The following is a 19,844-nucleotide window of genomic DNA, read 5'->3' as shown; positions in this document are numbered from 1 at the left end:
CTGGGCCTCCTGGCTGCCCCACCAGAGCCTCACCTGGATGGATATCCAAGGTCAAGAGGAGAGCCCTTGCCCCTGGGATCTTCAAGCATAGGCATGATCTGGCCTGAGCTTTAGGCGAAGAAGGTTGATGGCCCTTGGCTCACTGAGGCCACTTCTTGTTTGAGGAATTTTGGAATTCCTCAAATTCTGAGAACAGTGGAATTCTAAGGTTTGGGGAGTCCATGTTTTAACAGCTTCTTTTAAAAGCAGCCCGAGGAGAGAAGGGGCAGCCTTCGTGGTCTCGGGGGCAGCTGCAGACCCTCGATGAAGCTGTGGAAAGCCTGTTCTCTCCAGATGGGTCAACCGGTCACAGCGGCTGGGCTGGCCTTCTCATGCCCAGTTCTCCTTCTCTCCAGAACCCAGGGCCAGGGTGTGGGGGTGAGGGGTCGGGAAGTGCTGTGGTCAGGAGGCTGGAAGGCAACAGTGCATGGCCTGGCCAGCAAATCAGCTATAGAAGGGGCCCCCAATTCCTGGGCCACGGATGGGTACTGGTCCATAGCCGGGCCACACAGCAGGAGGTGAGCAGCAGGGCAAGCGACCACCTGAATTCTACCTCCCGCCAGATCAGCGGCAGCATTAGATTTTCACAGGAGCGAGAACCCTATTGTGAACGGTGCACAAGAGGGATCTAGGTTGAGCGCTCCCCATGAGAACCTAATACCTGATGATCTGGGGTGAAACAGTTTCATCTTGCCCAGCCACATCTGTGGAAAAACTGTCTTCCATGAAACTGGTCCCTGGTGCAGAAAATGTTGGGGGCCATCGAGCTATAGGTCAAAGAGGCTGAGAGAAGGGGACACCAGAGGAGTTCTGGGGTTCGGGTGGCTGGCAGTGTCTGGTGCAGTTCTGGGGTTCAGGTGGCTGGCGGTGTCTGGTGCAGTTCTGGGGTTCGGGTGGCTGGCGGTGTCTGGTGCAGTTCTGGGGTTCGGGTGGCTGGCAGCCTCCCTGGTGCAGTTCTGGGAACAGGGTTTGGGTTTGTGCGCTGGGCTGTTCAGCAGAGTGAGGGCATTTTTCCTGCCATCTAGGAACGCCTCAGTTCCCTGACCTTTTTTTTTTTTTTTGAGACAGAGTCTTGCTCTGCTGCCAGGCTGGAATGCAATGGTGGGATCTCAGCTCACTGCAACCTCAGCCTCCTGGGTTCAAGCGATTCTCCTGCCTCAGCTTCCCGAGTAGCTGGGACTATAGGCGTGCACCACCTCACCCAGCTAATTTTTAAAAAAATATTTTTAGTAAAGCAAGAATTTCACCATGTTGGCCAGGATGGTTTCCATCTCTTGACCTCATGATCCGCCTGCCTCGGCCTCCCAAAGTGCTGGGATTACAGGCGTGAGCCACTGCGCCCAGCCAGGTTCCCTGATCTTTTAAAGAAACCTGTTTCTGCTTTTGGGCAGGCACACTGTGGGCGGGGGTTGGGCAGTGAGCGCCCCATTGCTCCGGGTGTGAGCAAGAGCTGTGTGTGTGGCAGCAGGGGAACTCCTTTGTGGGCGGACTGTACTAATAACGGTGAGCCAATTTGGGTGATTCTGTCCTCCCCAGAGCTTTGCCCAGCTGTAGGCCCCCTCCTCTAGGAAGCCCTCCAGCCCCGAGGCCCCATCCCTCACTGAAGGACACAGGCAGACCATGCGACAGCCTGCAGAAACCAGACCGGAAGAGGTTGGAGGGATTTAGTAGGAGTTTATTGCCAGTCTGTGTCTGGGCAGCAGTCACCGGACTTTGTCCTTCCTCTGGGGCATAGGTTTCCTCCAGAGGACCAGAAGGACAAGGACATTGATAGCAACTTGCACGTGGCCGAAGATAGGGACGCCAAAGCTGCGGTACAGGAAGCCGCCGATGGTGGGCCCCAGCGTTCGGAGCAGTGGCTGCACAGAGGCACAGAGGCCCAGCATGGCCCCTGGGGGGTGCATGGGGGGAGTCAGGCCCTGGGCAGCTCCCTGGGCCGGCTGCCCACTTCCTGGACACAGCCATGACCTCTCATCTCTCCTGACCCATCCCAACCTCACGGTGCAGTCTGCACCTTGCATAGTCTGGTGAAATACTCCCCCAAACACCCCTCCTTTCCACCTGCTGGCTTCTAATCTCCAGTCCCCCACTCCCTGCCACCTGTCCGGCCTTTGGAGCAAACGCAACTCTCTCCACCCACTGGGCCATTCCCCGAGGACCTCTCAGCCATGCAGGGGGCTGCACAGGGTGCTTCCCGGGGCACTGGGCTGAGTCTCTTCCCTGCTCCAGAAAGTTTTCAAGCACAGGAGGAGCCTGGGAATGGGGCCACAGGTCACCGCAGCAGGCCCCGCCCTGCCAGGCCTGCCAAGGGAGATGGCATCTGTGCCTGGGGCCCGGAACCTCCCGCCCAGGGTGTCAGGGAGCTGGCTCTCACGGCTCTTTCCCAGGGTGCCTGCCACCACCGAGGGCTGGTGATGCAGTGGGGAGGCTAAGCCTGGCCTGTGAGACACTGTTGGGGCTTGAGTTCAGAGTGGGCATGACACCCCACCCCCATAGCCCCTCCTGGCCATCAGCCCCTCCTCCAGCCACCCCCCTGCGGAGCTCCCACTACTCCAGGAACTCCTCCCACAGGGGCTTCGGGAGCCCATGCAGAGCCCCTCCACCTGCCCCTCCTGCAGCCCCAGCAAGACTGAGCCGCTTCCCAGGCTCCCCGGACAGCCCACACCTGCGCGGCAGCCTGCTCTGTCCCTGACACCCCATCTCCACACCCCTCTGGCCAGCGACCCCCAGCATGGACAGGCACATGGGCACTATCTGTGGCTGTTGTCAACACTCAGGCAACATGGGGGCAGCATTCACTGAACGGAGCCCAGGCCTCCAGCTGGGAGGACACTCTCTGCCTCTGGTCCGGTGCCCAGAGGGTCTCTGGCTCCAGGGACTTCAGAGCCCAGGTCTCCTGGAGTTGGAAATCCCGGGGCTGGTCAGCTGTGATGAGGAGCTGGCCAGGCCCCACCTGGGCTCAGGACCCAGTGTGGAGGATCATTAAGAGCAGCCTTGCCTGCTGCACCAGAGCAACCTCTTCTGCAGACACAGGGTGCAGTTCCTGCCCCTTCTGTCCTCTGCCCCCTCTGTCGCTGGGTTTCCAGGCTGCTGCTGGGAACCAGGTGCTGGCTCCTTCCAGGCCAGGGGTGGTGTCTGTGCATGATGTGGCCCAGTGGCCTGGGCCGGGTCTCCCTCAGCCTCCAGGGGCCTCTTCCCAGCCAGACCTGGTCCTTATCTCCCCAGGCCTTCCTCTCCTGTGCCCTCCTCCTGGCCACTCCAAAGTGCTGCCCAACCTCCTCCAGGAAGCCCTCCTGGTTCAGCCCGCATCAGCCCATGCACCGTGGAGTCACAGTCCTGGAAGGCCTTAGAGGTTCCCAGGCAGTCCTGAGAAGAGGCCTGTCCTTTGCAGCCCAGCCACATCCGGGCCTCTAGACCTCGGTCTGCTGCCTCCCAGACAGGCAAGTGCATGGAGAGTCAGATGTGTGCCCTGAGCTTCCTGGCTCTGCTGCTGGGGAGTCCTGGAAGAATCTCCAGTACTGCAAATGACTCCCTGACTCCTTTGACCTCAACCAGCCCACAGGAGCCCCCGGCACTGGCTAGTGTGTAGCCACACTGTGCCTGGGGTGGGGCAGGAGCCTGGGTACCATTGGGCCCAGGGCACCCTCAGTCTGCTTGAGGGGCTTTCTTAGGCCTCAAGAAAGAAAGCTGGGTCCGAAGTGGGGGCTGGGGGATCTATGTCTGGGGTACCTGTGTCCCCGCAGTGACCTAGGGGCTTCCTGGGTTTAATTACTGCTGTGCATTCATTCACTCACTCATTCCTTCAGGAAGCTCCTGAGCACTTGTGTGCCCGCCTCCATGCTGGGGGAGGGCCCAGAAGTCCCTGGAGCCTCCAGGTCTGGCAGGCAAGGCCCTTAGGTGCTTCTCAGGGCCAAGCCAACGGCCACCTCCGGGCAACCCCCTCCCAGGCCCCTGGCCTGCCCTCAGCTGGACTAGGTGGTAGAGCAGGAGTCTCATGCAGGACCCAGGTTGTGCGCCTTACCCACCCCACACAGACCCCAGGCCCCCGACTCCACACACTCCACCCACCCCACACAGACCCCAGGCCTCCCACCCTACCCACCCCACACAGACCTTAGGCTGCCCACTCCAGCCCCACTAGGTAGCTCCTAGGGCTTCCTGGAGGAGGCTGCCCCACCAGCTGGCCACAGCTCACCTGTGTCCGAGGCGGAGACGGCCTTGGTCAGCATGCTGTCGGTGACTACGTTGAGTGTGCAGAGGCTGAACACCAGGCCAGGCACCAGGAGGCAGAAATGGAAGACGCTGGACATCCAGGCCTGGGACGGCAGGCGGGGCCGAGCTGAGTGGGGGCCTCACGGGACCAGGCTCCTCTCTGGGGTCTTACCTGTCCCTCTCCACCCTGACTGCTGCCCCTGCTGAAGAGCTGGCCCTGGGTGGGTGTGGAGGGGTGGAGGCGGCCCCAGGGGCTCAAGCACAGATGGCACTGCCCAAGTGGCCTTGCCCAGTGAGAGGGTCAGGTGAGGGGCCCAAAGCGAGGAGCCCTCACCATGGCCAGTCCCACTGCGATGAAGGCCAGCACGCTGGCCCGGAGCAGCGCCTCCTCCGAGAAGTGGCTGCTCAGCTGTCCGATGACCAGGCCCTGGGTCACCTAGACCAGACAGAGAGGGTAGAAGTGGATATGGGAGAGGCGAGGGAGGGGCGTCTGGACTCTGGCCAGCCCCCCAAGCAGGGGACCTCCAGACTGGCCTTTGGTGGCCAGGGCCCCTCTGCAGAGAAGGCCCCTCAGCATCTGCAAGCCCCGGGGTCTCTCCCCACCCTGCCAGCAGTGACTGTGTCAGGATGGGTCTGAGGTCCCTGAGGAGATGGGGCTCCTCTCCACAGGGAGGAAGGAAAGGCCCACACCAGGGACACCAGGGATGGACCCAGTGGGACAGGCTCGGCCGCAGGCTGCTCCCAGGCCAGGGCGAGGCTCCCTGTTGGGTCATCTCAGCTCCTCCACCGAGCAAGGTGTGCTGGGCCAAAGCACCTGGGAGTGCAGGGGTGGCCCCTGCTGGAGGAGTTCCTGGGCTCAGTATCTGCCTGCAGGGCAGGTCCAGCCTGCAGCACCTCTGCAGGGCACCAGTCACTCTCCCCACTTCCTGCCCGGCAGAACAGAAATTGCTTCCAACGGAATCATAAATGGTTTAAAAATCTTACCTTCACACTTGCTTTATCTTAGGGTTTTTGGGGATTTTAACACGTTTTTAAAAGGAAGAGCTGGCAAGTTTCACTTCGTGCAATGCGCTTAGGAGTAGCTCACGGTGAGTGCCGTGAAGGACCTCAAGCCAGGACTCAGACACCAAGGCCAGAAGCCTATTTGTGTTGCGTCTCAATTTACCCAATAAGTTTTAAAAAGCTTAAACTTAGGAGCCCTGCAGGTTATGACATGAACCTGGAGCTAACAAGCCTGTCCCTGGCCGGACGTGGGGCCTGGGGGCTACTCTGCGGGCCTCTCCCTCCCCTCCTCAGCCTCCTCTCCTGCGCTCAGCCTGTGTCAGGGTCCCCAGGCCTCACCCCACTGCTTCCCCGTCCCTGGGCAGTTCACCAGGCCCAGTTCCTGCGAGGGTGTCCCGATGGTGTTGGTCACCACCCCAGCTCTGTCTCAGGCAGGGGCCCTACTGCAGCCATGGCAGGCCCAAGTGCCCCACAACACAGGCTAATGACTGCAGTGTTCAGCCCAGCTGCAGACTTCAGCCAGGGTCTGGCTGAGCATCCTTCCCTGCAGTGAGCTGGGTGCAGCCTGTTCAGAACAGGCCCCATGGCACCAGCCCCGGATTGTTACTATTATTGTTGCTGTTGTTGTTTTTCTGTTTATCTCTTTTTACCCTGCCAGGGTGGCTCCTCCTGGCCCACAAAACCGAGGCCCTCCCTGCCCACGGTGGGGGTCTAGCCCCTCCCAGGAGCAGCTATTTTAGCACTAGTCTAGTCCTGGGTCCAGAGGCTGAAGAGCAGATGACTTGGAGGTGCCAGGAATGCCAAAGGCTTCCGGAGAGGCCGAAAGCCCCTGTCCCCACCCCGGTGGGTCCCAGAATAGTCCCCGCCCCATGCTCTGGCTGTCAGGCGGCCATCCCGGGTGGCGGCACGTCATCACCTGTCCCCACCACCCCAGGGTCTGGTCCAGATGCCCAGAGGAGCTGGCGGTGGAGGTGGCTCGCCCTGGCCTGGTAACTGAGCGGTTTTTCGGGGGCAGACAGGACACCTGCCGCATCGGAGCTGCCAGGGTTTCAGGGCATTATTCCATGACAGCGTGGCCTCTGAGGGCTGGCATCTTGCTCCTGTGGGACCTCCAAAGGGGCCCACACTGGTCTAAGCACTTTGCCATGTTAGGTCATTTCATCTGCCAAGGACCCTGCAAGGCGGGCACTTTGGCCTCATGGGACAGATATGGAGCGGTTGGGAGACTTGCTGTGGTCACACAGCTGGTGGGCAGGTGGGCTGCCACAGACCCCAGCTGGCTGCCCATCAGAGGCCAGAGTCCACTGTCCTCACAGCGTGCCCACCACTGCAGCTGGCTCTGCCTCCCTGGCCTGTATGCCTGGTTCCCTGTGGGCCCTGACATGTACCAGATGGGAGGCCAAGGGCTCGCCAGCCTCCACCGGGGAGGAGCCTCTACTCTCAGAGGCCTGCCCCACTGGAGACCCCTGCCGTGCCCCCCAGCAGGCCCTGTGTGTCCACTCACCATCTGGAGGAGCCCGAAGAAGGACATGAGGTAGCCAGCTTGGGCGGCCTCCAGCTGGAAGAAGTCCATGGAGATGATGGAGAACATGACCATGAAGAGTCCTGAGCCGGGGCAGGGGAACGGGGTGAGCACCCCCACACCCCGGCCTTGGCGCCCACCTCCCTCCCACCTCAGCAGCCTGGCCAATCAGGGTGTCTGGGTCCTGGCCGGTGACTGGTTCAGGGAGGGGCCTGTGATGCCAGCCGGACCAATGAGACCCTTCCCTGGGATTCTGCCGGATCCCTGGTGTGGGAAATGCCTCCCATGCAGTTGCTAAGCTCTGGACTGTGAGCGGGAAGGTGCTGGAAGGGAGGGACCCAGGGCTGACCATGTGGGAGGATTTGGCCCCAAGACCCACTATGGCTGTCTATTATAACAACCCTCAAAGTCACATCTGCAATCCCAGCACTTTGGGAGGCCAAGGAGGGAGGACTGATTGAGGCCAGGAGTTTGGGATCAGCCTGGAAAACATAGTGAGACCCTGTCTCTACAAACAGTTAAATTAGCTGAGGGTGGTGGCACATGCCTGTAGTCACAGCTGCTCGGGAGGCTGAGACAGGAGGATTGCTTGAGCCTGCGAGGTGGAGCCTGCAGTGAGCTGAGATCATGCCACTGCACAGCAGCCTGGGCAGTGGTCTCCAAAAACAGGCCCTCAAAGGCCCTGTTACTGAGGTTAATAACTTGGGTTCCAGTTTTGAGAACCAACAGAGCTGGCCTGGGTGGGCTGGGTGGGACAGAGGCTGGGGCCAGTCAGAGTGCTGAGGGCCTGTTCTCCATCCTGCTTCCTGGCATCCCAGTTAGAGGAGCCCAGGCCGGGCTTCTGAGGGACAGGGCTGCTTCTGGGCTTGTCCATGGCTCGCTATCCTATCTGTGGTCTGTGACAGCCTAGGGTCTGCTGGGCCAGCATGCTTCAGAAGGCGGTGTTGACACTCAGACTTGCTGTCCCTGCGTCTCAGGCTGTCTGCAGAGCACGTGGGGCCACAGGGTAGGAGGGTGAAGAGCTGAGGAGCATGCAGGGATGCATGGCTGCGAGCCAGGCCCTCTGCCTGTGGGGACCCTCCCTGGGATGTGCAGCTGCACAGCGTGGAGGGGCTGGAAGGAGGCGGGAAAGACCCTTTTCTGCCTTTCTCCTGCTCCTGCCTGCTCTACCACATCTGCGTGGACCTGTGGGACACGGGCTAGAGGAAGGGCTAGGCCCTGGCCACAGCTGGAACTCTGCCAGGCTCTGGCCGCTGTCGGGGCAGTAGTTGGGACTCACCTGTGGGGAAGTTGGAGGCCACCTTGACCAGGAAGATCCTCGGGACATCTGGCAGCCGCAGCAGGGAGGCGATGGCCTTCAGGTCAAACACACTGGCCCGGGGGCCGCCTGGCACGGAGAGGCCATTGTCCCAATGCCCACCCCTCACCCAGCTGCAGACCTCGCCGCTCCTAGGCTCCTGTTGTGTCCCCCTGGGTAGAGCTTCCTTCCTTGGCTTCAGTGCCACTCACTTGTGGGAATGGGAGCTGGTGATGCTCCCAGCCCCGAGGTGGGCACCGCCCCTCAGCATACTGCCACGCATTCCTAAGGGCCCCCTGAATCCCCAGAGGCACTCAGGAAAAGCATTCTCTGCATGCAGGTAGCCTGGCCTCAACCTGGGCTTGCAGGGGTGCAGGCCTGTGGCAGTCCCTGAACAAGGGACCAATAGCTGCTTCCTGTATGGTCCTGGCCTGGGGCCTGGGGCCGAGCATGACCAGGCCACCAGCCCAGAGGAAGACAATGGCAATGCTGCGCCCCTCTCTGTGGCCACAAGTCACCGCGGTGGCCTGGCCAACTGGACACCTTCGAGTGCAGAGCCGCGGGTCTCCAGCCCGGCTCACCGCCTTCTTCCTCGCTATTTCCCCAGGGGCTTCTGCCTCTCTGGCTCTGCTGTGTTTGCCATAGGCCGAGCTCCACCTGGCCCTCCCCCTGGACTTTCTAGGTTAATTCCATCACAGCCTCCTGTCCCAGGATGACCCCAGGTGGGTCCCTCCGTCCCAGGCTGAACTCTTAGTCCCTAGGCACCAAGGCATGGGTCCTGCCACGTGCCTGGCACTCAGGGGCTGGGTTCAGCAGGGGGCCAGCCTTCAGGGGAGCCCCTCTGAGGAGCCTTGGCCTCTCCTCATGGGACCAGCCTGACCATCCTCTGCCCTCCACCAATCAGTGCCCTTCGGGCAGAACCCTCACCTCTCCCTGGACACTCAGAGCCTTGGAAGCCTTACTGATCCACCCACCCTGTTGGGGGTCCCTCCTGGTCCTCCCCAGGCCTCTCTGAGCCTCCCCTCCTAATGCCTTCCCTGTCTGGGCCTCCCCCCTCTCTGGGCCTCCCTGCTTGCTGGAGCCCCACTTCCACTTCTTCATGACCACACCTCACTTGGCTCCTATGATGTCAGCAGCTGGGAGGGGTTCAAGGAAGGCAGGAGGGTGTGAGTAGCCCCCAGATTTCCCCTCAGGCCCCTGTGCCCCTTGGCTGGAGCATGTAGGCCTAGCCAGTGCCACCCATAGACCCAGCATCTGGGCAGGGTTTACCAGGCGGGGCTTACCTGGTGGTGGAGTCTGAGTGTCAGTTTTGGTCCCTTTGGTGCTGGCGGGGATGCAGGTGAAGCTGAGGATAGCTCCCAGGAGGGTGGCCAGGGCAGCCAGGATGGCCGGGCACTGAATCCTGCGGGCAACAGTTTTGGCTGCACAGGGCGCGGGTCCCAGGGCCTAGGCGCCCCAGCCACATCCCCCAACCTGCGCCTTCAGTCACACTAAAATAGCTTAAACCTGACTCCCACATCTCCACAGTCTGTGGCCCAAAAAGCAGGGACTGGGACCCTCAGAGCACATTTATTAGGTGATGGATGAAGGAACGGGTAGGGCGCTCGCTATCCCTGACCCTCACCACACCACAGCCACACGTGCATGCACATATGCACACACGCACACATACACACACGTGCACATACACACACGTGCACACACACATACACACGTGTGCACACACGCACACATACACACACGTGCACACGCACACACATGCACACATGCACACACGCGCGCACACACATATGCACACATGCACACATACACACATGCACACATACACACGTGCACACGCACACACATGCACATATGCACACATGCACACATATGCACACACGCACACATACACACACGTGCACACGCACACATACATGCACACACGCACATGCACACATGCAAACTTGTACACATGCATTGACATGCACCTGTTTGCCAGAGCAAGGAAGGGACTTGGTGCCACACTGACTAGGACCGTCAGTGGGGCCACCTCTGGGTCCAGAGAGTCTGGGCATTGGCCAACAGTTTTGGCTGCACAGGGCGCGGGTCCCAGGGCCTAGGCGCCCCAGCCACATCCCCCAACCTGCGCCTTCAGTCACACTAAAATAGCTTAAACCTGACTCCCACATCTCCACAGTCTGTGGCCCAAAAAGCGGGGACTGGGACCCTCAGAGCACATTTATTAGGTGATGGATGAAGGAACGGGTAGGGTGCTCACTATCCCTGACCCTCACCACACCATGCCCCAGCCTTCCTTCCCAGACAGCATGCCATCTGAGAAGGACTCACTTTACCAGTTGGCTAGAATCTGGCCCCTGAGGGCAGGTGGGCCGGGGTGGGCATGGGACCCTGCATGGAGACCACAGTGATCATCCGATGATCGGAGAGATGTGTGAGCCGGTCACACAGGCAGCACAAGTTCTGCCCCAACCTCAACAGAGCCTCCAAATCTGCCCTGGCCAGGGCCTCAGGGCACAGACACCAGGAGGGGTCAGGATCCTGGAAGATGCCCTTGCACCCGAAAACAAGGCCAGCCATAGGCCACCGTGTCCCCACCAAGGAGTTCAAAGAAAGGACTTTCCTCTGCCCCCCTTCACCACAGCCACACGTGCATGCACATATGCACACACGCACACATACACACACGTGCACACGCACACACATGCACACATACACACATGCACACACGCGCACGCACGTGCACACGCACACACACGCACATATGCACACATGCACACATACACACATGCACACATACACACGTGCACACGCACACACATGCACATATGCACACATGCACACATATGCACACACGCACACATACACACACGTGCACACGCACACATACATGCACACACGCACATGCACACATGCAAACTTGTACACATGCATTGACATGCACCTGTTTGCCAGAGCAAGGAAGGGACTTGGTGCCACACTGACTAGGACCGTCAGTGGGGCCACCTCTGGGTCCAGAGAGTCTGGGCATTGGCCACCCCTCATTTCTCAGGCAGGACCCCTGAGCTCACATCAGTCTGGGGTGGGCCGGCACATCCACCCGGCCTGTGCTGCTGCCCCTGCCAATCCATCAGGGCAGCTCTGACCCCTGCAGCACCCACGGCCCAGGACGTCACCTACTCGGGCTTTCTGGCTGCTGGGTTTCTGCAAGAATGGGCCCTTCCTTTGGGAAAATGCCAGGGAAGGGGCAGGGGTGGGCTAGGGCCCCACAGCTTGTCCCTCCAGCTGGGAGGGACACCTGACCCCTGTGGCCAGCCCCAGAGAGAAGGGCCCTTTCTTTGGGATCCTGGCCTCAGAGGCCTGCATGTCACAGCTCAGGGTCTGGCTGGGCAGGGGCAAAACCTGCCTTCTTTGCCAGATGCCCCAGAAGTACACAGGAGCAGAGGCACCACTTCGATGGCTATTTTAGGAGGCTGGTGACAAGCAAGGCGTGGTGGCAGGGATCCAGGCCCTTGAGTGGTGGTGGGCAAACCAAAGGCCAGTGCTGCTGTGGGGAACAGGAGAGCCTGGGACTGGGGGACCCTGGAGGGCCCCAGGAGGGAGGGAGTCAGGGCCGCAACTGTGCCAGGGGCTGCAGGTGGCTGCTGGGGGAGAGGCAGGCTGTCCTTCCCCAGTCAGAGCTCTCTCCTGCTCCCCACAAACAAACTGCCGGGAGGGAAACGGGAGTGGGAAGGAAATCCAGCATGTTGTCCTCAACCCTGGGGCCTCTGCACGCCGGACAGCCTGGGCATCCCCCAGCACCCTGAGCACAGAGCAGTCAGTCCCTCCTGCTCAGTCCCCCTCAACCTCACCCCGATCTGCCAGATGCAGGGGCACCAGGGGTGCATCCAACACTTTTATCAATGGAGCCAGGACCAGCAAGATGGGGACAGGTTAATTTGTCTGTCGCCCCCTCCTCTTTCGGTTGAATGTATTACAGGAGTGTCTATCCGGACACATAGATGCTGCTGAAAGGACACTGGACAGGACTCAGGGGACCCAGAGCCTCTGTCCCTTCTCTGCCGCTCACCTGCTAGGTGACCTCCTTTCCTTATATGCAAATGTGGGCTGGGCTCACAGCTGCCACTGCCCCTCACTCTCCTGTTCTGGGGCCCCCCTGGACCTGCGGGGCCCAGTCCACCTGCATCCCGCCCACCAACCGCAGCCCACACCTGACGCTGCCCAGACAGCAGGGGGTGGAGCTGGCTTTCAGCCGTGTCTCCAGGAACCTCTGGTGAAGTCTGGACTCCTGTGTGGTCTACAGTGACAAGCCCTCATCAAGCCTCACCTTGCTCTGAGGCTCTGAGAGGGGACACACAAGGCGACAACATATGCCCAGGTCATTCTGCTGCCAGCAGCAAACCCACAGGTGGGGCCAAGGCTGGATCCGCTGGGACCTGGCTTCACGGGACACCTAGCTCATAAGAGGACGGGGCAGGGGGGCGTACAGAGTGTCCCTGGATGTCCAGCCCAGGGCCGGGAGAAGTCACCCATGCCCCAGGACGCTGCAGTTAGAACCATGTTTGAAAAAGAACATCTTGCCACGCCACTGCTAACTCAGTTGCCCTCTGGCTTCCAGGGTGCCCCAGAAGGTCCTAAAGGCCCCTCTGGCCAGACCCTTCCCAGTCCTTGTGTCTCCCAGTACCTGGTCCTCCCATTCCCCAAACACATAGCCCTCCAACCAAACCACAAGCTCCCTCCTGCCCCAAATGGGCTCTGAGACTGGAGTGACTCACAGGCGCAGCAGGAGGCCTGTCCGGCCCACTGCTCACCAGGGCTGTCCTGAGGGATGGCTGGGCCAGAATCATCTCAGCGGGGCCTGTTCCCTCCCTGCTGCGGGAAGAACAGAAAGAACCGGAGTGTCCTGGGCACTGGGAGGCACACGGACTAAGGCAGTGGCTGAGTCACCTGGCTGGGGTGGGAGCGGGCCCGGATCCCCCATATCCTGCTGCCCCCTCAGCTGCCTGCCAGCCCCTGCCCTGTGTCTACCTGCCCCCAAGAGCTTCTTCCCTGTACGGCAGGTGCCCTGTTACAAACACCCCGCACTCCTCAGCCTCTGCTCAGCATTTGGGGTGCCCTGTGTCATATGGGGTGCTGCTCACTTCCCCTCCCACCCCCTCCTGCCCCTCTGAGCTCCGGTGCCCCTGGCTTCTCATTTTTTCTCAGCTGGGCAGCGGTGTCCTGCCCACAGGGCCCTGGCACCCCCATAGGCATTGCCCTGATGGCTGCCTGTCCACCCAGAGAAGGCAAACTCCCTGCTGTCTGGCTCGGGATAGGACTCTACGGCCTCTCCCCATCCCTCCCCAGGCTGAGAGGATGGGCTCAGAATATGAGTCACAGAGCCACCCCCCACCCAGCGTGTGTGCAGTGACTCAGGTCCCGGGTCCCTCCCCAGGCCAGCCTGGCCTCTCAGCCCTGGGCTCTGGAGGCTGGGCCAAACCAGTTATACCAGTGCCCGCCCCCGCAGCCTGTGGGTGCCAAGTCCACTTCCTCCTCCCACCTGCTGCCCAGGTGGGTGTGGATGAGGCAGCACTGGGGCCTTTCAGGGGAATAGGATACATAGGTGGGTGGGCAGGGAGGGAGATCCCATGCACATCCTGCCTCGGTTTCCATTAAGGAAAAACAGGAAGGCTGCAAGGCAGGGGGTGTTCACAGCTGCACCAGACTCCTGTCCTGCACTAGGCCAGGAGCCAGAGCAGGCTGGGGGCGTCAGGGCTGCCGGACCAAGAGGCCCAGGGGGCTGGCCCTTGCCATGGGGCACCAGGCCTTGAAGCCTGGCCAGCACCTGGCCCCACTGCCTTTGGTGAGCCCCCAAGGAGGAGGTGTGGGCCTCCCTCACCCCATATGGGTTGGACAAAGGCCGAGTACCAGCCACAAGCTCACCCCCGCAGCCCTCCCGTGTCACCACCACTCTGGGCAGCCAGCTCATGCTACAGGGCCCAAGCAGCACCCCATGTCTTGGGCGTGGTATGAGGACCCTGAGGGAGTCCCACACTGCCTGGCCCTTGGACGGGGACTGGGGAGCTCCACGGAGGGAGCCTCACCATCTCCTGGGCCTCAGTTACCCCGTTCATCAAAGGAAATGTCGCAGCTGGTCTGGTTATGAACCATCAAGGTTGTAAAGCGCCTCAGAGCTTGGGATGAATGGAGGCAGTGAAGCGAATGGAATGTTCTGGCAGGTGTGGGCAGAGGTAGAGGCCGTCTTGGCAGCTACTGGGAGGGAGAGGGACATGAGTAGTGTCTTCTGGGTCAGCAGCTGGGATGGGGGAAAGGGCAGGCGAGGACAGGAGGGGACCTGTGGCCTGGTAGCTGGGCCTGCAGAAGGCGTGCATGCTGAGCTCTCCAGCATCATGGCCACACTCACCGCCTGAGCGAGCTCAGACCCTCCCAGCATCCTTGTGGGTAAGGGCAGGGGAGGGCCCACTTAATGGGTGAGGAAGGCTGGCCAGGGAAGGAGGTGGCAGCAGGCGGCTGGGCCCTGAGGCGGCAGAGTCCCCGGGGTGGGCAGCACCCTGGGAGGGCGGCCGCCCAGCTCAGCCACCTGCTGGGGCCCAGCGCTCCTCCCCATGCCCTTCTCACGCCCTTCCTCGCCCCGGCCACCCTGGAGAGGCAGGCCCTGGGTAGTGCCGGCTCCCCATGCCTCACAGCTGCCAGCCCCCTGGCTCCAGGGGGAGTGGTCCCTGCTGTCCCACCACAGCTGCCCACGCAAGTGCCCTAAGCCCCATCCTCCAGGGACACCCTACCAGCAATGTGCTTGACTCCCACATCAGCCCTTCCCTCTCCCCGGGATGCCTCCCCATGGCTCCTCCCGCCCTAAGCATAGCCTCCTGGACCCATCTCTGCTCTCGTTTACAGCACGACTTCCCGAACCCCTTTCCTGTCTCCCCATTTCCCTTGACCTGTCTATTGCATGAGGCTTCTGCAGCTGGCACTGGCATGGGGGGTGGGTGGTGCTCAGAACTGGGATGGCCTCCCTGCTGCAGATGCTGGGCCACTGTGGCTTCCTTGGCCACCAGTGGTAGAGGCACGGGTCCCTGACCCCCACAAATCCTGTGACCCTTGGCTCCCAGGACATGCTCCCTCCTCGCCTCCCAGCCCCAAAACATGAAGTGCTGGGGGGCGCAGGGCTCCAAGTCATCCATACTTGAAGATGCATCCCGTTTCTCCCCCTTATCTGGGTGCCTACTCAGTAGCTCCCTGGAGTGCCTGACAGGCACCCAGGCTGGGCCCGAACAAGACCCAAATCCCAGTGGTGCCCCAGGCTGCTTGGGCCTCTGCACAAGGCTGCCAGTCTCCCCACGGTCAGGCACAGCCTTGACACTGCCATCTTGAGTTCACACCCACATCCCACCCACTGGCAGAACCAAGCCAGAATCTGCCCTCTGCTTTCTCTCACCACCATCACCTCTAGTCCGGCCACCATCCTCCCCCACCTGGGCCGGCACAATGGCTGCCTTACCTACAGGGGTGCTCACCCCCCATTCTCACCCCTGCTGTGCCACCCAGGGCACCCTGGCCTGGTGCCTGCCCCTCCTCCCTCCCTCCAGCCACACGGCCCCCTGGCTTCCACACTCAGGGCCTCTGCACTGTGGTTTCTTTGCCTCCTTCACCTGCTTCAGGCCTCGACTCAGATGCCACCTCCTCGGACAGTCCCTAGTGACCCCATCCATTGAGCCCCCCGTTCTGCTTTGTGACTTTTTGCTCCATGTAGCTCAGCCTGATGTTACGGGAATTCCTACCACATTCCATTCATGCCAGGGGCTCAGCCTGTGTTGTCTGCTACTGTATTCTAGAACCAGAGTCCTGGGGGCAATGTTTAGGTGTTCGGACAAACTGCCCACCCCACCCTACTCCACCTCCTGCTCACAGCCATCAGCAGCCACCAGTCCCCAGCCCAGGCTCTAATGAAAATGCTGGGAGAACGTTCAGGGGCTCAAACAAGGCCTGCAGCACAGCCCTAGAGCCCTCCGGAGAAGGAAGTGGGCTAACAAGGCCACTGTGCCCTCCCGGCGCTGATCCCTGGGGCTGCGCCAGCGCCCAGTGGCCTCCACCATTGTTAGGGTTTGTCTCGAGGTCCTGGGGGTGCCTGGCCTGGGAACTGCGATCAGTTCATCCAGGACTGGAGAGCCTGCTGTCCACAGAAGTGCCTGCCTCATGCCAAGGGGCATCTCCAATGTGAGGGGGGTTCAGATGCCAGAAAGACTCCACTCCAGAATGGAGCCTCAGGGAAACTCACAGGCCAGCAGAGGGTGGGGGTCGCCAGCTGGCGCAGGGCCTGGGAGACCCCGGGTGTATAATACAAAGCTGGGGGCAGGGCACAGTTGTGACTTCATCTACTGTCCCAGGACCATGCCGCTACTATCAGGATTTACGTTTCAGAGCTGAGGAAACTGAGTCAGGAAGAGCTCCCAGAAGGAGGCAGCAGATCCATGGATCCTCCTTATCCCACCAGAGTCCCTGCTGTGGTCCCCCTCCCGGGGGCACCCTCCCTGGGCCAGCCTCGCAGCCTCCAGGGACAGCTAGCAAGGGACCGTCAGGAGGCAAATGGGAAGCCTGGCATCCCCCCATCCTCCCACTGCCCGCCTGGGCGCCCCCTGGACTCTCCACCCTGGGCACCGTCCAACAGCTCAGCCCCGCTGCCACAGCATCCCGGTCCCCGGGTGCTCCTGTCCCCAGCAGAAGGCTGCTGGGAGGCCTCCCTCCTCTCAGGGCCTCAGTTTCCCCAGCGTCCCAATGGGGCTGTGCGTGGACAGCTTCGCACTCAGTCGAGCCCGGGACAGCACTGAGACATCACCTGGCCCCATCCAGGGCCAGCTCGGGAGGTCAGGCCTAGGCCTAGCGCGGAGCCAGGTGTCCCCTTTAGCGACATCACGTGGCCACTCGTGCACCCGCGGGTTCCCAGCCCAGCCCGCCCGACGAGCAAAAGGGGAAACAGAGGCCGAGAGGGGGCGGGGCCGACTCAGCCGCTGGCGTCCTGACCCGCAGCCTCTGTCCCGGGCCCCCGCCACTCACCCGTACGCGGAGACCAGGGTCCCGCCCAGCAGGGAGCCGAGGATGACACCGACGCCGAAGCAGAGGCCGAGCCGGCCCAGGGCCGCAGGCCGCTCCTCCGGTGCAGACAGATCCGTGATGACCATCTGGGCAGCTGGGGAGGGGGCGGGGGAGCTGAGCAGGGAAAGCCCCTCGGTGGGCCCCTCCCCCACCCACCTTCCCAAGCCCTTTCCACCCCTGACCTGCCCTTCCACAAGCCTCGCCCCACGTCGCCCCCACCCCTGTCCAGCCCTTAGGGCCAGACCCTGCACGCACGCAGACCTCCCGGGCGGTGTCCTGGGTCCTCCGCAGGCTGCCCCTGCCTGGCCCCACCTGGCCCCCAGTCCCCAGGCCCTACCTGGCAGCGTGTGCATGAGCGCTCCGGGCAGTCGCGAGGCGAAGAGCAGGTAGACCCCGGGCAGGGCCGGGCTGGAGGCGGCTGCCAGGAGCAGGTAGAGCGCCAAGGCAGCCAGGAAAGAGAGCGTGAGCGCCGCCCGCGCCCCGCGCTGGTCTGCAAACCTGGGGTCCAAGGGGCGGGTCAGACCCTCACGGAGGCAGTCACGTCTCCCCTTCTCCCCGTCCAGGGGCTGCCCAAGCGGCGCTGACCAGGGAGGCTGGAGTGCGGATGGGGATGGACGGCCGGGACGCCTGGGCGGCTGCTGGGAGGCCTCCCTCCTCTCAGGGCCTCAGTTTCCCCAGCGTCCCAGTGGGGCTGTGTGCAGACAGCTTCACTGAGCTGGGAGTCTGACCCAGGGCACAAAGACCAACTCCGTGTAAAAATAAATGGTGGAATCCCAGAGGACCAAGGGATGGGCCGGTGTTTTACAGGAAGTGTTTCCCAGGTTGGGTCTGAGAAAGCAGAGCCTTTCTCCCTCCTGTTCTGAGCCACTGGAAACCCTCAGACCTCTGCCGGTCTGCTGCCTGCGGAACCCTTCATTTCCGCCTACCGGTTGCTCTGAAGAGGCAGCTCCCATTATGTCTCCCTTGCTCCCCTGTCCTCTGTGGCTTGTGGAAGGATGTCCCCGTCCCGTCCACGCTCAGTGTTCCCACAGCACTGAGACCCAGGGTGTATGGGGCCCCCAAAGTCCCTTCTGCCTGGTCTCAGCAGGCCTATGTATGGGCCCTTACAGCCACAAGGTGTTCGCCAATCACACTGTCTCTGTGGCCACAGCCAGGATTAGTGGAAGGCGTGGGTGGGACACCCAGGGAGCCTACTGGGAGCCAAAGTTCTTCTGCACCCCCACCGGCCTGGGACCCAGAAGTGCCATCATCCCAGGGGGGTCTGGTATGGGGTCGGGGAACCTGGCCAGTCCGAGCCCACGGCGTCTGAGAAGGGGCCTGGGTCATTGTGGGGAGAGCCCCCTGTACACACACACACTGTACCTGCCAAACACCGGACCGCCCAGCAGCTGCAGCACCCCAAAGGTGGTTTGTAGGTAGCCAAAGGCAATGGAATCCAGGCCCAGTTTCCGAGACAGGTACTGAAACACAGGAGGGAGCCAGAGGGAGGGGCTGGGAAAGACTGCAGGGCCTGGAATCTGGGGTTCCCGGATGGGCAGGGGGTGGCAGGGGACCAAGGGCCTGAGCTCTGTTGACTACACAGTACGACTATCGAGGGGCCCTTCCCAGGGGGACCCTGCTCCTTCTCTCCTAGGCGGAAGCCTGTGGTGGCCTTTAGGGTCCTTGCTACTCCTTTCCTAGGCGGGAGCTCATGGTGGCCTCTAGGGTCCTTCCCCTCTGCAGGGCACACCTCAGAGAGGCACCTGACCCCCACCATTTTGTCTTCATTCATTCAAAACTTTGTGGGGAAGCCAGCAGCACTGTCCTGGCCAGCAACAGATTGTCCCAAGGCCCCCAAGTGACCTCCAAGAGGTGGCCTATTGCCCAGCAGGACAGTCTGCTCTGTGAGGCTCCAGCCCCCCAGCCCCTCGGGAGGAGTAGGTCCGTGACAGCATTCCTCCCAGGGACACCCTTCTATCTTGCCCTAATTCTCTGTGACTTTGGCCCCCCTGCAGCCACTCCTCCCCCTGCTCCTGCCTCTGAGTTCCCAACCCTCCTTCCAGTGATGTCACTTATTATGGGCTTCATTGTGTACCCCCCAAATTTATATGCCTTAACCCCCAGAACCTCAGAATGTGACATTCTTAGGAAACGGGGTCTTTACAGAGTTACTCGGGTCACAGTGAGGACATGAGGGGGGCCCTGATCTAATGTGACCGGTGTCCTCATTAGGAGGAGAATTTGGGACACAGACACACTCGGAGGGATGATGCTGTGAAAACCCATGGGAAGACAGAGTGATGTGGCCACAAGCCAAGGCATGTCCGGGCTCCCAGGGGCTGGAAGAGTTGGGAAGGCTCCTCCCCCGTGGGTTCCAGAAGGAGCCTTGATCTCACACTTCTGGCCTCCCAAACTGTGAGACAATAGGCTTCTGTTGCTCTAAGCCCCCAGGGTTTTGGATACTTTGTTACGGCAGCCCCAGATGCTAATACACTGCCCCCTCCCCCCACCCTGGACCTTTCCCTAAACTCAGTCTTGGGGTTCCACTCCCCTTCTTTCCACTGTCCCCCTTGGTCCACACGAATTCTCCCCGATGCGCTTCAGTCCCAAGGGCAGTCAGTAACCCCTCCGTCCCCTAACCCCAGAGTCCTTCCTTCAGCTCCATTCCTGCTCCCGCAAGGATGGGAAAGTACCCGTCTGCCA

At 61.5% G+C, this 19,844-nt stretch overlaps 1 protein-coding gene across 2 annotated transcripts in view; it reads right to left on the bottom strand.

Moving 5' to 3' along the window:
• Nucleotides 1–1,695: 1,695 nt before the first annotated feature.
• SLC22A18 (solute carrier family 22 member 18) overlaps nucleotides 1,696–19,844 on the bottom strand; it is a 22,738-nt gene continuing 4,589 nt past the window's right edge. Inside the window, exons 3-11 of one of the 2 annotated variants that reach the window (XM_025355434.1) lie at nucleotides 18,525–18,622; nucleotides 17,500–17,660; nucleotides 17,124–17,256; nucleotides 9,356–9,474; nucleotides 8,055–8,162; nucleotides 6,758–6,858; nucleotides 4,586–4,687; nucleotides 4,235–4,355; nucleotides 1,696–1,930 (exon numbers count right to left, since the gene is read on the bottom strand). In XM_025355434.1, coding sequence (XP_025211219.1) covers nucleotides 1,743–1,930; nucleotides 4,235–4,355; nucleotides 4,586–4,687; nucleotides 6,758–6,858; nucleotides 8,055–8,162; nucleotides 9,356–9,474; nucleotides 17,124–17,256; nucleotides 17,500–17,660; nucleotides 18,525–18,622 — 1,131 coding nt within the window. In that variant the 3' untranslated portion in view covers nucleotides 1,696–1,742. The remainder of the gene's footprint in view (nucleotides 1,931–4,234; nucleotides 4,356–4,585; nucleotides 4,688–6,757; nucleotides 6,859–8,054; nucleotides 8,163–9,355; nucleotides 9,475–17,123; nucleotides 17,257–17,499; nucleotides 17,661–18,524; nucleotides 18,623–19,844) is intronic. The other variant, XM_025355435.1, reaches the window with a different exon arrangement.

Source organism: Theropithecus gelada, chromosome 14 (genome assembly GCF_003255815.1).
Source record: "Theropithecus gelada isolate Dixy chromosome 14, Tgel_1.0, whole genome shotgun sequence".
NCBI classification, from domain to species: Eukaryota; Metazoa; Chordata; class Mammalia; order Primates; family Cercopithecidae; genus Theropithecus; species Theropithecus gelada.
This window is presented reverse-complemented; position numbering and strand designations above follow the sequence as displayed.